The sequence below is a fragment of the Tyto alba genome, unplaced genomic scaffold (genome assembly GCF_018691265.1).
Source record: "Tyto alba isolate M040663 unplaced genomic scaffold, T.alba_DEE_v4.0 Super-Scaffold_3, whole genome shotgun sequence".
Classification (NCBI taxonomy): Eukaryota; Metazoa; Chordata; class Aves; order Strigiformes; family Tytonidae; genus Tyto; species Tyto alba.
Window position 1 is genome coordinate 8,853,827 of NW_024881304.1, and position 17,452 is coordinate 8,871,278.

Genomic DNA, 17,452 nt, shown 5'->3' on the forward strand with positions numbered 1-17,452 from the left:
CTGTGATTTTTGAACATCATAAATTATATATATAAATTATAAAACCAGATATGGTTTAATATGCCTTGGGTTTTGCATCAGGTGACTGATGCCAGTGACTTTTTAATTAACTAAGGAGCCATCATTCTTGGCAAACTGTTCAACTGCATAGGTGCGTATAAAACAATAATTGAATATAAAAGTTTATTTTTGTCCCTTTATTGATGTCAGGGGAAAACAGTGCAGTTATGAAAATGGAATAAACTGAAAAGATTCCTTCAGTTCCTGCTGGTTGATTAGAACAAATGACTTTCCATTCCAGTTTTTATGAATGTATAGTTTTCTGAAAGCTTTATAATACTTCAGGGAAAGGAAATTGCAGGCAATAAATGATACAGGGTTGTTCAGGTTATTGGGAAATAGAGGAATGGGGTTTATCTGGAAAGGTGAGATTTACTATTCTGCTGTATTTCACTTAAATGTTTGAGAAGGAATCAGATGCAGTGATTTGTACTTTATTATGGGCATGGAAACAGCATGAGACACTTGCTCAGAACACCATTTGCTGATGCCGATGCAGCGTGCAGTGTTTACACACCTTGTGTCTGCAGCCAGCAGGCAGGCAGCAGTGTCAAACCTTTGCTATCCCCTACATTGCACTGGCTGCAAAGAGGTGTCTGCAGAGGCCGGGGGTGGTTTGCCTCTCCTGGTCAGCGAAGGCAGCAGATGTATTTTCATATCTCAGCTTGATAAACAGCATTGGTTTTTATAGAATGTATTTGGTTAAACAGTTCTTGCAGTGTTAGAGAGCTCTACCAGTAACGACGGTTTAATAAACCCAGGGTATTTTTTTTTTTCCTATGTAGAAAGCAGAAATATGGCAACAAAGGAAAAGCTTCAGTGCTTGAAAGATTTCCACAAGGACATCCTCAAACCTTCCCCCGGCAAGAGCCCAGGGACACGGCCTGAGGATGAGGCAGAAGGAAAGCCACCCCAGCGGGAGAAGTGGGCAAGCAAGATTGACTTTCTGCTGTCCGTGGCTGGTGGATTTATTGGTTTAGGCAATGTCTGGCGGTTTCCGTATCTCTGCTACAAAAATGGCGGAGGTGAGTATTTATTTCATTCTCATGAATCAATCTGTCTGCCTTATGCTTGCCATGTTTCAGTGCTTTCACCCAATTTTTGAAAAGAATAATCACACATCTGTTTTCTGCTTTCCTCGCCAGTCTTTGGGAGAGATTGTTTTATTACTTAATAGTTTTTGTTAAAACCTAATTATAGAAAAACAACACCAATTTAAAATTTTATACTAATGAACATTTTCTGCTCTTTTACTTCTGCTACAATTGAGTCTGAGTTTTAACCAAAAGATATGCTATTAATATAGACCAGTAGGATTTCAGACCAGTGGATTTCAAAACAAGAACATTCTGAGCCATGTGAAACTGTTGTGTGCCTAACCCCATTGTTATTGCAGATTTTCATATTTGAAAGTTAAGAAAATGCCCTTTCCAGCTTCATATACCCATTCTACTTGTAGAGTTCAAATATGAGCAAAAATACCCTAGAATAAGATTATTGTATACTGATATTAAAGTATCAAGTATGCTTCTTTGTTTATATATGTCTCTCAACACTTTTTAGACTGTCTTGTATGAAGTCACTTAAGCTCAGTTTTGTACTATGATATTCTCTCAACAGGTGCATTTCTTATACCTTATTTCATTTTCCTGTTTGGGGGAGGTCTTCCCGTGTTTTTCCTGGAGGTGGTGCTAGGACAGTATACCTCTGAAGGTGGAATTACATGCTGGGAAAAGATCTGCCCTATTTTCACTGGTTAGTACATCTTCTTCTGCTTTACTGCTTAAAGACACCTCTGTAAACCATATGCAGCAACACTATTCCCCTCATGTCCATTAACGCAGCTATTTGCTGTAGTAATTGAGGTATGATATTGGTTCCTGGAAAAGTAGAAGTCAGAGAGTCTGAAGGACAAGGTATTGAAAGGTATTGATTTTGATACTATCATCTTGTTAACTGACAGAACTGCCGATAAGCAAGAAAGAAATTGCATATTATGCCGTAAAAGGGCAATTGCACATTTTGTTCACAGGTATCGGAGAAGGTGTTGTTTTGGAAGCCTAGATGACCTTAGTGAAAACATCTTCAAAATGTTATTCTGGTCTGGAAATCAAAATCCCTCTGCCATGTGAAAGCTTATCATTGGCATCATTTGTCTGTTACTGATACAGCCAAAACCTGGACAGCATTTTTTGGTAGGATTCAGGAACAGGACTTTTGTCATAACTGAGCAGGTCCTAGCAAACCGGCACGTTGGTCTGATGTTACCGAAGGGCCTGTGCCAGCAAATGAAGAATCACTCACCGCTCACAGGAATTATATATCACAGGAATTATATGAATGCTGATCTGGAAGTTAACTAGAACGAAAAATGAAAGGCATGTTAGCAAAATTACCAAGGATGCCTAGCTTGTGAATAAATTACCCTTTACAGCGGGATAGCACAGGCAGAGTCATTTGGAATAATTACACTAAACAGAGCAGCGCTCTTCAAATCCCATTTGGAAAGAGTGGGCACTTCACGCTGACGTGTCTCTAGCTCTGCCACTGTTGCTGTTCCAGGCATCTCTCCCCTTATGTCACCCCAAGCAGAAGTGAGGGCTTTCTCTGTGGCTCACACTCCCACCTGATACTCTGAACGCTGCTAAAGTTGATGTAATTGTGCTGCTTTAGCTCCATTTTCTTCCTCCTCCTCCCACTTTTATGAAGCCTTTTTTTTGAGGAGGAGGAGGAAGGAATGTTCCTTGTTTAAATAGCAATCTCCCAGGCATCCATAAAGAGAAACTGTAGCTCTAATAATGTGACTAGCTGTGTATCCTGAATGAAATGCAGCTGTACAAAATAAATAGCATGTGCTCTGCTTGATTTCATCTGGCATAAAAATAATCTGTGGTGATAAAGACTCCTGTTGCAATAATGTTTGAAACTGTAAAATATGAGGCAGGTATCCCAGGTGCCGGGGTAGCTGTCAGAGTGATGTTAAAGAGAATCTCACAGGCTTTTCATCCTCTTGTAAGAGACTGCTCGAAGTTTTTAAAGGAAATCTCTTTTTTTTCCCTGTTATTCCTAAATGACAATCTTTGTAAGCTTTATGGAGCTAAAAAATTTTCAGTAAAGGGGACTTTTCGGAGTCCTTCAGTTTTACATTTAAAAAAATAGTGACTGCTTCTGACTTAAGACGTAGTATGAATCTGCCGGTGGAGCTAAGCTGTCAAGCTAGGAGAGAGATAGCAGACTCAGGAGAACAGTTGTGTATTTAATTAAAGTCTCCACCGGAACAGCATTCCGCTACCTCCTGAAGTTGTGTAGGACTCACCCTTATCTGCCCATGACCCTGCTTTTAAAAACAAACAGGGAACATTTTTTATCGTCAAATATTGATAGCTGAGTTAAACATTGATCTAATTAACCATAACAGCTACAAATATCATGCCTCCTTTGCACAAGTGAAATTGGGGCAGAAACAGCAGCTTTCATGTTGATAGTTCTGGAATTTTCCTTTTTAACTCATTCAAGAACTGTCTTTTTTTTGCACATAGGATAAGCTGAGCCAGCCAATAGGTGTGAGTGGTGCAGGGGTTGCCCAGCAAGCTGCCTCCAAGGAAGCTGGCTTGGGGGACTGTGTGGCAAGAACGAGGTTGCCCATGTAAGTGCTTAAGAAGTGAGATGGTGTAGCTCCCAAATAAGCAAAGCATGATGCCTTGACTTCCTTCTACTAAAACTTGAAATAGCTGGGTTAGTGTTAAATTGGGTAGATGCCTGCAGACCTCCCCTCGGATGTCATCAAACCATAGCCAGAAATTCAGCCCTGAGTGCTAGTCAGAGATGGTGGCAGGTCTGTGCTTATGTGTGATGGAGTTGAGTTGCGTTATTTCCATCAGCAGTGTGGTAGAGCAGGATACAAGTCTGCAACGCAGTGGGAATAGCACCAGCTCCACAAGATCAGGAGGCACCCTAGCAAGAAGCGGCTGTCACATCTGGATGTATTTCTTTTCTCTCCCCCTCTCATCAGGAATTGGTTATGCTTCCATAGTGATTGTGTCCCTTCTGAATGTGTACTACATCGTGATCCTGGCCTGGGGACTCTACTACCTGTTCCAGTCATTCCAGAGCGTCCTGCCGTGGGCGCACTGCCACCAGAAGTGGAACACGCCAACCTGCGTGGAAGACACTCTCAGGAAGAACAAAACACTCTGGATATCACTGAATGCCACTAACTTCACCTCTCCTGTCACAGAGTTTTGGGAGTAAGTACCACCTCTTCACGGTGCCTTTGGGGAGCTTTGGTGGCATGCCAGAAGTCAGGCCTGAGATTTTATGGAAGCCCCATAAGTAATGTTAGATAGTAAAAGAAATATTGGGTGTCAGTTGTTTAACCAGTGATTGCTACTGGTTCTTGCCCATCTTGAGACAGACTGGAAAGCCTGAGAGAGGTGGAGGAAGGTGTTAGATACATAACTGCATTCATCCTAGAGCATACAGGGAGCCCTAAAAGCCCAGTGCAACTTCTAGTTTGGAAGAAAACTTGTTTCCTTCTTGCTTGGGATTCTCTGAATGCATGCAGCTTTTCAGATGCCCTGATAGCAGTGATTTACAGTGGAAACAGTGACAAATTACCACTTTGTGGTTGCCTCTCCCTCTTCCCCAGCTGTTTGTATTTCCAGTACACTTTGTGAAGCTAGAACACACCTCTTATCAGTCTGACAACGATGCAAGGCATTGACCTCAGCAATAAAACTTGACAGAGGTGGTGGACGTTGTCCCGTACTGTAGGTTTCTTAGGTCATCTTTGTTACATCATTTTTCTCTGCAGTCTCTGAGGAGACTCTGTTTTGCCAGATGCCTTAATTTCATCAGGCCTAGGCTTCTTATTCCCATTTCTCTCTTATTTTTCAAGTTTTAATTTATATTGCATAACCTGATTTCTGAACGGACATGACCTCAAATCCATGTGTGTTTATATAGGCATCAAAACATATAGCAGCAGAGGAACGCACCTGTAGGGAAACTTAAATCCAAAGGATCTACAAATAGCATAGGGAGAATTTTTTTTTGGCTTGCTCAGATGGTCACTTAATAGTAGAATTATTTTCTGACCCAGCTTGGCTTTTTCATCATGTTTAAAGTCCAGTTTGGTCTGTGATCAACTTGTACCTACTTTTCTGTTTTTAAAAAGAATTGTTAGCCAGTAGCTCCAGCAGGAATGATGTTCATGCTGAAGATATTTGGCATGCGTTAGGTTTAGGAAAAAATAATCCTATTAACTGTACTAAAATCTGTTACACAAGAGCCAGAATAAAAAGGGCAGATTGGATCTTGGATGAGCAGTTTGTCAAAAGGCACCGGTGACCAGTGTGAGAGATGGGGTACAAGCTGTAAGAGTAGTCCTTTTCTCCTTTTCACCACGTCATGAGCACTGTGTTTCCATGTTGAGCAACAGATACTTTCCCAGGTGACTTCCTCCATTGTAAATATTGTAAATATGGAGGAAGTTGGAAAAAGTTTGTTAAATGATACCTCTGGATATTTTGGGGGAAGTTAGAGTCAAGTTGCAGTAAAAAAGGAAGCAATTCTCATTCCTTTGGACTCTCCCACAGTGACTCTGTGACTGAGAACCTTGAATCCAAATGAGTGGCTGGCTTGGTAGGATGTTCAAAGGTCTCCTCGGGGCCTCCCTAAGAAGCCTGGGTCCACACAGTGCTGCCCCTGAAGTACAGTAGCTCTCCCAGGACTTCAGAAGCACTGGGTTCATCACCAATTTTGTGCAGTAATTTTGCTCACAGATCAGATCCTCTTGTACCTGGGGGCAGCCATGAGCTTAGCAGCCTCCTGATGAGGCTATGGGGTTGCCCTCCTGCTCCAGAAGCTTCTACTCCTGTAATGCACAGATTTATGGTCCAGGTTGGCTCCCTTGGGCCCCAGGTGGCATCCACTTCAGGAGACTGAAGATACCATAGCAGAAGGGAATAGGGCTGAGAGTTGGAAAAGGGGTTGTAAGAGTGGGGGCTTCATGACCTCAGAGGACACCAGAGCTTTCTGTGGGTAACGACACAGTAGGTATGCAGTCAAGGGCCTGATGACAGGGCAGCCTGTCCATGGGTCAGGGGAACAATGTCCCCATGGGAGCACACTAGGGGTGGAGCTTTTAGTTAAGTTTCCTCTAAAAGAAAACAAGTTTCTGTCCTCAAAACTCCCTTGCAAGCTGAACCAAATCATTCTGTAGATACAGCCTAACAGATGTGGTCAGACTGGAGGTGCCTGAGGTGGGAGGACAAATCCTTGATCCTCACAGCACTTTCCCTTTCCCTCCGTCTTGCCCTCACTGTTTCAGTAGCACAGCTGGATGGAGCAAAGTTTGCTCAGAGATTAGTGCTCGTGCAGGCAACTCTCCTTGCACTTTGCAGTCACTTTAACTTTTGTCCTCAAATAACAGTTTAAAACACTGTGCACTGAACTCTTCCCTCGAGTCATGCTAGGGAGGAGTTTGGCTCCATAATCCTGCTAATACCCACATACTGTCCACAGTTCACTGTTTCATCATGAGTGAAACTTCCCTTAACAGAGCAAGCTGCCTTCTGGACTCATGGCACTTACAGAAGTATTAAAAATAGCTGTTGTCTCTGCATAAACAACTATTGGTGTCTTAAAGTACGGACAGAGATCACACAGCATTCTTGTAATTAAAGTTAGCATAGCTTTTACACAGTGCAAGCATTTGGTATCCCTAGTTTTTCCCCAGCCATGCTACTATTCTTTATAGTTCTGAAATTAAAAATAATTTTAAGAACTTTAAGGTACTTTGCCATCATAGACAATGCCAGCTGCCAGCCAGCCAACTACCCACATTGAAAGGACAGGTCCATAAATAGTCTTTAACTGAAGATATCCATCTGCTTTGTGGCACAATTAATTCCAATTTAATTCAGGGGTTTGTGAGTATTTGGTTTCTGAAACCCAATGCCATTTTTATTGTGGGACATTTATGTAGTGTCCTCATCAGTATTGCTTTGTAAAACTAGCACTGCCCAGATATAATTGACCACACTGATGCATTAACCTCTTCACGTTGAATAACGTGTCCTTAGCCTGGCTGAACATATAGTACAGCCTGACATTTCAGTTCATTTGAATTAATGTTCTGTGCAAATCACATGCTTGCTTGAGCAGCAATAAAAGAGGGTTAAGCAAATCTGGCTTTGTATCAGGAGACTTACCTCTTGGTATCACATGCTTCATGTCTTACTTTTGAAGATTTTATTTTGAAGTCCAAAACCTCAAAGGCTTACACACGTATTAATACATAAGGGATAAGTGTTATGGGGTAATTACGGTCAAACAAAACCTCTGATTGTCTGGTGCTGGCCAAGTGTTTATAAATATTTGGTAATCAGTAGACTTTATTCATCCAAATCCCAAGAAAGACCATCACGTGCTAATGGCATGTAATCTCAAAGGGAGCAACACAAAATCTAAACAAAGTCTAGGGCAGCTGTCTCTGCCTTTGGGGGCAAACTTGAGAGTTTTAAAAACCGTTGCATGTTCTCCTTCTAGTAGTCTTCTGGTACAACTGCTTCAGTGTTATTTATTCTTGTTCATCCAACACGAAAGAGTGCTTCGCCTCTCCTGGTACAAAAAGTCCTGTCTGCATTCACTTGATTAACGAGCTGGAATATCCTTCAAGGATTGCATAACTCTCCTCATTTTATTTTTGTTTATGTTCTAGAGCCAGTTACAGCTCCTATTACATTTCCATATTGCACATCACTAGAACATATTAGTCTATGAACAAGGTTCAAGAACTCATGTTTACAACAAACTCAGCCCCAGCCTGTTGTCCCATTGATTATATATGAGTGACAGTTAATGACAGCATCAAGACTATAAATTAGAATTAGTAACAACTCCATGCATAAATGCCATGAAGTTAGTTGAGTGGACTTGATGGAATCTAAGCAACACTGGGTTGTGTAACAAAGTTGAAGAGCTATCAGCATAGCTCAGCTTGTGCTCCTTCCTGAACTTGAATTTTCAGGGTATCGCAAATCTGTGTTGAGTGCTTCTGCTGCAAAAATGTGTTGGATTAGATTTCATGAAACAATTTGAATGCTGAGGCTCCCCTGGTAATTCTGGGCAGATTCCTTGAGGTAGTCGGTTTTCATGAGATGAGATAACTCAGGACAGAGAAAGCCAGCACATCGCTTAGTGCACATGCTGCCTCACCATAAAAAGGTAACATATCTGGCTCTCAGTGCCCTCCAAGAAAGCTTGAAAGGATTGCTGGGACAAACCATAGGTGAGATGACCGCTTGCTTTTAGTTACCTAAAAAAAAGGAAAGAAGTCTTAGCTGAATGCATTAATAGAGGTCCCTATTCCAAAGCGCATTTGCAGTTCATTATTCATGGTTTCCTGAGAGCTAGCTCTATAGGTTGCCTTTTTAATATGAACTGCTCATTAGATTGGAAAATTGTCATTTATTTTTAAAAAGCCACAGAAGGCTGCAGCTGAATTTTGTCGTTTTATAAATTTATTTTCTTCTTTTGTATACGCACAGCAGGTTTTTCCCTGGTTTCTTTAGGCTCAGGTGAACCAGGACTGCAACTTATGCCAAATATTCATTACTATGGGGTTTCTTGTAACTGTTGAATAGATGTGCTGATTAGGGCAGACTTTCCCTGTCTGGTGCCATTAGACCTTTTCCATAACAAAATACACACACGTTCGGAGAGAATAAAGCATTTGATGTGAGAACACATTCACACAGGTAATACAAGTGAATTTGGCAAACAGAAATGCAAAAACAGATGGGTGAGGGTTTGAGTTCTATTAAACTGGTTGATTCAGGTTTTTTTTGTCCCAAAAACTAATTGCAAATTTTCCATTGGTGACTTCATTCGCTATTATTTCCATGGTAATAGTGGGAAAAAAAAAATACAGGGGAAAACGAAACCACGGTGGTTTGTCTTGTACTGGATTCCACACAAACTTGTGGGCCTGACCCTGGTACAGCAGCCCAGACTGCTGTGGTCTCAGCTCTCCATGACTTAGGTGAAGGAAAGTGGCTAATTTTTATAGCTGTCTGAAAATAAAATTAAATTAACAATTTGTTAGGTAGCAAGGTTATTTCTCTAGTCTTGGGGCAAGGCATTTCTGCTGTAATTGAGGTCAAGCTTCTCCTTGACTTTAAAAAAACCTTGCAGAAACTCTTCAGAGTTTAGTAGGTTTGTTTGCAGAGGAGTTTTAGCATAGTGAACATTAAGAAACAGCTTGTTCTTTCATACATATTTGACAAATGAAGTAAGTATTCGGTACGACAAGGTCTGTCCAGTGTGTGAGGACAGTGTGTGTTGCACAAAAGTAAAAAAAAAAAAACTTTTAAATCAGTATTTAACAATGGCCCATGGCAGTTACCAAAAGAGAGAAGCCTTAATGAATTTTCCCCCTCAGTAACTGCATATTTTGATGATCAAATGTTGCTCCCTTAAGACCCAGCTTAGGAATCTCTTTTCATTTAACCTCAGTGACAGAATAAGTTTACCAACTATCTCAAGTTAGCTAAACAAGACCATGGTGGCACGGTGCTGAGGACGGACAGCAGCGTGCCCAGGCAGTGTCGGGGGGGCCGTGGGGGAGAACTGAGAATGGCTTCAGCCTTCGCCCTGCAAAGCCACACGGCGTGACGGTTCCCAGCGCTGCTTTTTCCCTTTCCTCCTTGTGACATTCTTGCTAATGAACTGAAAAGGCGGAGAAACACATGGATGCAGGCCAGTTGCAAGTGTCCGTGATGGAGACACCGTGTGCAGTGCTGCCGTGTGGCGTCAAAGCCGGGGCTTGTGGCAGTGACAGGGTGAGCTGCTCTTGCCTCTTCAAGGGAGCAAACATGAAAGCCACAGTGCTTTGAGCATACTTTCTTATCTCATATTGAGGTGGTCGTGGGCTGCTAAAAAGAGCTTAAAATGAAATGCTGTGCAGTATATTGAATGAAAAAATACCACAGACCTAGGGAAGATGTAGGGCTGCAAAGCTCAGCTTTGCTCACATAAGCCATGCTTAGCAAGCAGTGTTCATCTGCCCATGCCCTACACACCCATCATATAATCTCAGCCGTTGCAACTGGATTCTGCATTAACTGAGCTCCTGCATCTCTCTCTTGTTTCGTTTCTTTTCAAATATTCAGGCGCAATGTGCTGAGCTTGTCCTCAGGAATTGAAGATATTGGTATTATCAAGTGGGATCTAGCACTGTGTCTTCTCCTCGTCTGGGTGATATGTTTCTTCTGCATTTGGAAAGGAGTCAAATCCACTGGGAAAGTAAGTGCTCTTTTACCCTTTTTATAATCATTGCAGTTAACAGATGTTAGGAATACTAAGTAATGCTGTTCCTAAAGATATTCACCATTTCCTGGAAGAAAATAAGTATTTTTGCACTTAGTAAAAGAGGGATTCAGATTCAACTGATTTTCAAAAGTCATTGCCAGTGCCCAAAATGCCTGTGAGTCAAGTAGCCATTACTGGACTCAAGATGCAGATACTTTGCCTCTCTGAGGACAAACATCTTGCTGGTATATGTCATGAGCATGGAAGGTCTTAGGCCTGTGATGTGTGGTGCTCTGCACTACCTGTCTGTGCTCTCACACCAGCCAAGTTCATTCTCAGTGCAGCAGGGTGGATGTTAACACAGCTGTGGTAGGGATGTTTTAAGTCAGTGGGAACTCGTGGATGCATTGCATTTTTGAAATGCCGTTCACTTACAGAAGAGTTCTGTGTAGACACAGAAGACTAAACTTAGGTACTCGTTTAGAAGCACTCTCCTTAACAGAGATCCTGGGTAGACTGTGGTTTTAGTCTCATCGTGTGCTCTTCAGAATCATGTTTTTCTCTAAAGGGTAACAGTTAAATCATTCCTGAACCTCACCCTACTCCAGTGCAAGAAATAAATTACAGCAAATCTTGGCCAATCACTTAAGAACATGAAGCATGATGTTATTGCCCCTTGCATACAGAAGTGTTTTTAAACCTATTTTCATTAGGAAAGCATTTGAAGCCATTGCATATGTGTGGCTCTTAGCTTTAAACCTGAGGTTGAGGCAGCATTTAACGTAAGTCTAATAGAGGTAGAGAGGTCTCAAGATACTAAGCTCCTCCATGCTTCTTGTCAGGTAGGTGGAAGGGAGGAATCCCGTCAGTGTCCCACATGAGAAAAAGGCCACAGCATGAACCCATCTTTTATCAGCCCCCAGAGATGTCAGGAGGAGTGAGCAATTGCAAATGTCCCAACTGCAGAAACAGCATCATTTAGCATTTTTACCTTGTTACACACTGAAAAATCAACCAAGAGACAAAACTCTGTAGGAAACCAGACCTCATTAGTTCCACTGTTGACTAAACTGCTTGCTTTACTGTCGTTTCTGTCTTGCTTTCTGTGATTTTTATCATGGAGCCTCATTAAAATCATGCTGGTGCCCTACCCTGGATTCCCGCCAGCTTTGCCCCGAAGAACAGCTTCCACACCTCTAAAGCATACATTGGCAAAAATGTTTGCTTCTCAGTTCCCTCTGATTGATGTGACCCGATGAGGTGATTGTGTAAGTTTTATAGTAAAGGTGAACACAATAAATCTCCCGCAGTAGCTGAGTGGAAGCACACATTCCTGCAGCACCTCTGGCAAGCCTGGTGTCTGCTCAGTAAAGGTTACGGCAGCGCTGAGAGAGACTATTCCAAGCTCCCAATGGCACACTATTTTAAGCCCTAAAAGGTTGAAAACGGGTCTGTTAAAATCAGTTATCTAAAAATCTGTGTTTTCTGGAAAAACAGCAAAATGGTCTAATTTCTAAGACAAGGCAATTGGTAGGAATTCGCTGCCTCTTGTCCACAGCATCTGAGCTCGTGCAGATGTGGAGCCAAATCCCAACAAAACCATTGGAAAGTCTCTGGTTGACTCCATTAACTTTGGGGTCAAACAAAAGTAAACTGTAAACTCTAATGGAGGACTTGAATTATTTGAGAAGTCTAGTTTACTTTAGTGGATGGTTGTTTATAGCACTTCCATGCTTTCCAGCATGTTAATGGCTCTTTGGAAAGCGGGGGGGAAAAAAAAAAAAAAAAACCAAAAAAAACCCCAAGACATAGTTTTTAAATCTTGTAGTAGCCTTTTCAACAAATAAACATGAAATCATGGTAAAAAATGATAGTTGTGCTTGTGCTTTGGATAATGTGCTTGATGTTAAAAATTCTTCCAGCGATACAAGAGAATCTTTATCTGCAGCACAAAGGCCACTTTCTGAGTGTCGTATACTCAGTTCCTGCAAATACATCAAGGCATACATTTTTTTGTAAGAAAACTTTGATTTTTCATAGGCCCAGATTATATTCAAAAAAAAAAAATAGGAAGCACAGAAATCCCCCTTTCATCCTTCTGGCTTTGGTGAAACTGGGCTCATGTGTAATATATATTATTTGTCAGTGGAAAATATACAGAAATTTCAAGGAGAGAATTAAAAAGGATGTATATGAAAAGATTGCCTTTCATTTTAAGAAATCAATCCAGCTCTGTGAATTATTATGGCAATGCAGGCTTTGAGTTTTCATCGTTATTCTCAGAGGACACACTTAAGAAGAAAAATGGTGCATCCCGGGAGCCTTGCTGTAGTTAAACAAATTCTGGAAAACAAAAATACATTTTAACTCATGGCAGCAAACTGTAATTACCTGGGGGAATCATCTGACTCCATGAAAAATGCCCTTTCTTGGACAGTAGTGATTCTTGACTGTAAAACAGAGGTTATATAAAAAATGAGAGAAAGCACGGATGAGCAAAGAAAACAAAATGTTAGAGGTCAAAAAGTGTAGGTCTAAAGATAGAACTGTCCAAATGCAAGCTCAATTAACCCTCGCGCTGGAGATTAAAGCAAAGGGCTCTTTCATCAAATGAATTAGAAGATAACAAGAAGAGAAGTAGGCTGTTATTCAAAGGGAGAGGGAATAGAGGTTAGAGATAATGAAGACATATTCTCAAACTAGATGAATAGAGCCTTAGTTTCCAATAATGATGTTGTTGAATAGGCGGCGAGGGCAAGAATAAAGTTATGGGACTGGAAATTACTGCTGTTGAGGCTGATGCCAACCTGAGGGGCTTCATGCATTCAAGGTGATGGGAAGGGAGACACAGGAGCATGGACCAAATTATCTTCATCTCTGAAAGAAGTGCCTCGTGAAATTGCCTGTAGGATCAGTAGTGGGGCTGCACAGCAAGGCCAGAGGTAGCAGCAGAGCTTGCCAAACAGTTTGCCGTTCTAAATTCAAAGAAAGAGGTAATGCTTCAGGCACCCCCAGTGAGGAAAGCTCTTCAGCTTCCCTGGTAGAGATGCACTTGTCATGTGAGGAGGACAAACAGGACAAAGGCAGGATTTCAAACAGAAGTCATGAGTTGTGTAAAATCCTGCATGTTCTCTGCCTGAGTGACATGGCCACTGTCTGGGGGGCTCTGGAGGGATTGATGAACTTGCATTGCCTCCAGGCCTAAAGCAATAAGGTGATAAAAGACCATTAAACTAAAAGTAGACAGAAACTCGGGAGGAGTCCTTGTTAGGTATGAAGGGGCTTTGAATTCCCATTGTTAGATCTCTTGATTCTGAAGGTGTAGCGTTGACTGCCACAGACTAAATATATCTTTTTTTGGCTTTATTTTTCCTTCATTGCTAGGTAGTGTACATCACTGCCACGTTCCCATTCATCATGCTCCTTGTTCTACTCATCCGTGGTGTGACTCTGCCTGGAGCTGCAGAAGGCATCAAGTTTTATCTTTATCCTGATATCTCACGGTTAGCTGACCCACAGGTACAGAACCAGGAGTGGGGAGTGGGACGATTTCCTATGCAAAGGGGGATGGTGGAGGGTGATGGTGGTGATGTAATGGCAATAGATTTTTTTTTCCACGGTCTTTAGAGGTCCAAATATAGCATGAACATTAATGCTGGATTATATTTTCCAGAGATCTGCTTGAGAAGGTCACTGTTATCTGTGTTAATGCATCTTTCCATGTGTATGTATGTGTGTGTATGCGTGTGTATTTTTTTTGTGTCAAAGGACTCTGAGGCTGTAGACTCTGTCCCGTTATACAATCTCAGCTTTCTTGTTGGGAAGGTAAGGGAGATGCATTTTTTTAATGAGGATAGTCTGTAGTTTCAAAGGAGAGACACGTGAGCTTCACAGATGGAACAACAAGCGGCAACTGTGAGTACCAGTGTCACTAAGCTCCCACTGCTCAATAGGAAGACATTGGGAAATAAGTAAATGAAATAATAGAAGAATGAAAACCCATGCAAAAGTGGAGAAAAATGCTTTTTGAGGCACAGGAACTACTGTTCACTTAGCCGTGGCTAGGGGAGCTAGACTTACTCTTTCTGTATAGGCTGTGATTAGATAAAGATTCTTTCTGTGCTCACAGAGAGCAAATATGTGACACTTGAGCAGACCAGCATCTTTTCAGCCAATAATGATCATGTAAGAAATAGAAAAAAAATGCAGTACCCCCTCCCCAAAAACAAGGGATCTTTGAAAATAACAAAATGTTGGCGACAGTGAGAGGGATTAATGTCTGTCTTTGCTATTTCTTCCTAATGAGTATTCAGTTAAAATAAAAATCCAATGATAGCTAAATATCTGAAGTAGGAAAAGTGTAATTGAAAGAAACATTGTGGAAATTTGGTTCATTCTCTGATCTTGCCCTCTTTATACAAGACACCCTCTTCACAGGAGACAGTATATTTTATGAATGAATCTTCTTTTATGGGACTTTATCATTTTTATGATCTACTATTAGCCCTAACTCTAAAGCATCAGCCAATGATGTAGAAGAGATTCATGCGAGCTGGCAGGCCCCCTCCCATGGTCTAGCAAAAGCATCATCTCCAAGGAGATACCAGTCAGCAAGGTGCTGGAAAGCAGTGGTGGGAGGGAGGAAGTAACGGTCTACAGTCTTAATTCTCACTTACTCAGACTCCTTGGTGGTTTCTACTGGTGTTAGCAGAAAGAAGCAAACAGATGGGATTTAGTGGACGCATTTTGATAGCTTGCTACATATTTACTAACTGAGAAGTTGATAGTTTACTGTTATTTCACTCTGTATATGTTTTGGGTTTTTTTATGTAATCAGGAGAAAGAATCATGCAACTGAGATCAGATACATATCTTATAAAATACATTGTATTTTGCTTGTTTTCCCCCTACCCCTATGGCTCTTTATCTTGCATTTAAACAGATACAAAAACAACTAGAAAGCTAGAAAAATAAACAAACCAAATACACAAACCTGTTTCTCAAGCTTTTCACATCCTCAGTTTAGTGACTCTGTCAGCTGATTCCAACTGAAATGAGTTACAGCAGAAATGAGCAATGTTATAAATACTTCTGCATTTCCTATTGCGCTGAAACACATTTATCATTGCACCAACAGGAAGGATCAGCTGAATGACTAAGAAACTAGAAATACTGAGCATCTTTGGGGAAGGGGATACAGGAACTGTTGAAGAGATGGTGTTCTTGTAGGCTCTGACACTAACAATTTTCTTTTCCCTGTGAAAGCCAAACTTGCAAATGTGATGTTCTCTTTCCCTCCCTCCCTGATCCTTTAGCTGTCACCCTCAATGGAAGCAATTATTTTGTTGATTTTGCCTAGTTTGAACTGTATGTTTGTGTCAAATGGTGCAATGCAACAATGCCGGTAATAACAGTCTTTCTATCTTTCCCTTTAGGTCTGGATAGATGCAGGGACACAAATCTTCTTCTCATATGCAATCTGCTTAGGAGCAATGACTTCCCTGGGGAGCTACAACAAGTACAAATACAACTGCTATAGGCAAGTTTCCATCCAAGGGGGTTTAGTGTTTTAGCTAAATGATGTAAATAAAGTAGGGACAATGGGTTAATTTTTTTTTAATTAACTTGCTCCATGACATATGTGTGACTTAGGGACTGTTTGCTGCTGGGATGCCTGAACAGTGGTACCAGTTTTGTGTCTGGCTTCGCAATTTTTTCCGTCCTGGGCTTCATGGCACAAGAGCAAGGGGTGAACATTGCTGATGTGGCAGAGTCAGGTACGATGGTATTGGTGGCAGTGGTGGTGGGCACTGCCGCCTAGCGTGTGAGCAAAGTTCTGCAGACGCAATCAGCTAACATCTAAGCAATAAAACAGAACAAGATTTCCCATAATCTCCAGAAAAAATAAGCGCATTGTTGATTTGGGCTTTCATCTAGAGCAGTGAGGGTTAGCTGGGGTTGTATTGTTTACTCTGTCTTGATTAACAGAGCAGTGACCACATTTCCTAGAGTGTGCTAATCCATTTGAGTTGAGAGTAAAGATAACCACACCATTATCCAGGGTCCAGAATGTTATTGTTTCAAGAATTTATTCCATCCTTCTTTTCAGACTACCTTTATTTTCATCCGAATGCAAATAGCCAGTATTTATGTATTTTTAATAGCTTAGTTTTGCTTGCTCACAGCACAGCGCTGCAGTGGGAATATTACCTTGGCCTTTGGAAGGGACATACACACATATATTCCCAAGTCTCACTGAAAGGCAAGAGTAGTTGGAGAACTCCATCTCCTGTGTTCTGTGCACCATTTCATCCACAGGAACTCTAGTTGTTGCAGTCCTGCATTTGTCCTTTGTAGCTTCAGAGTGAGGCTGACAGAACTGTAAGAAGTCCAGTTTGAAACTGGATGTACATTTAGGTTTCCTCCCTTATTTCAGAAGTGTTCTGGCCATTAACATTCAGCTACACACATGCAGCTGAAGAAGGCTAAATCCTCATAGCATGTGAATATATCTCAGACAAAACAGATGACATTTTTTTCTCTCTGCATGTCTTGTCCATGAGGGCAGGTGTAACCATGTGCTTTCGCATAGAACAGATTAGATGGGAATTACCATTCAAAAATAATGTGTCAGGCCTCGACAGCCATGAGGCTTAAAGCTAATTAGATTCAAGTAATAACAGTGTCATCCGAGTGCACTTATGGAATTTCTTTCTGATTTTTTTGAGCAATTTTATTTCACCTGCATAGTATTTGAAAGCTTTCCTCTTCAAACATGCTATTAAAAAGAAAAAGTCAATGTATCTTCTAATCACATGGCTCTGGGAGTTAAGTCTTTAAGAAAAGTATCTCAATTCAAAAGGGCTAAAGAGAAACTAATAACATTGGTGGCACTGCTGGATTATTAGGTGGCTACAATTGGCATACCTCTTGCAAGTGCAATTAGTTAATGGTCTTGGCCATAATGCTTATTTTGATTGGAGGTTGATTGCTTTGTTTGAAAACAAAAAGCAAGGGAATAATCCTATTGAATGAATCATAAATAGCCCCATTTGTTTTTTTTTATATGTAGGTGGAT

At 41.2% G+C, this 17,452-nt stretch overlaps 1 protein-coding gene across 5 annotated transcripts in view; it reads left to right on the forward strand.

Moving 5' to 3' along the window:
• SLC6A6 (solute carrier family 6 member 6) overlaps nt 1-17,452 on the forward strand; it is a 58,897-nt gene that overhangs the window by 23,359 nt on the left and 18,086 nt on the right. For all 5 annotated transcript variants that reach the window (XM_042799531.1, XM_042799533.1, XM_042799530.1 and 2 more), the window contains 7 exons: nt 846-1,085; nt 1,681-1,815; nt 4,073-4,307; nt 10,236-10,368; nt 13,759-13,893; nt 15,810-15,913; nt 16,027-16,151. In XM_042799531.1, the coding sequence (XP_042655465.1) occupies nt 857-1,085; nt 1,681-1,815; nt 4,073-4,307; nt 10,236-10,368; nt 13,759-13,893; nt 15,810-15,913; nt 16,027-16,151 (1,096 nt within the window). In that variant the 5' untranslated portion in view covers nt 846-856. The remainder of the gene's footprint in view (nt 1-845; nt 1,086-1,680; nt 1,816-4,072; nt 4,308-10,235; nt 10,369-13,758; nt 13,894-15,809; nt 15,914-16,026; nt 16,152-17,452) is intronic.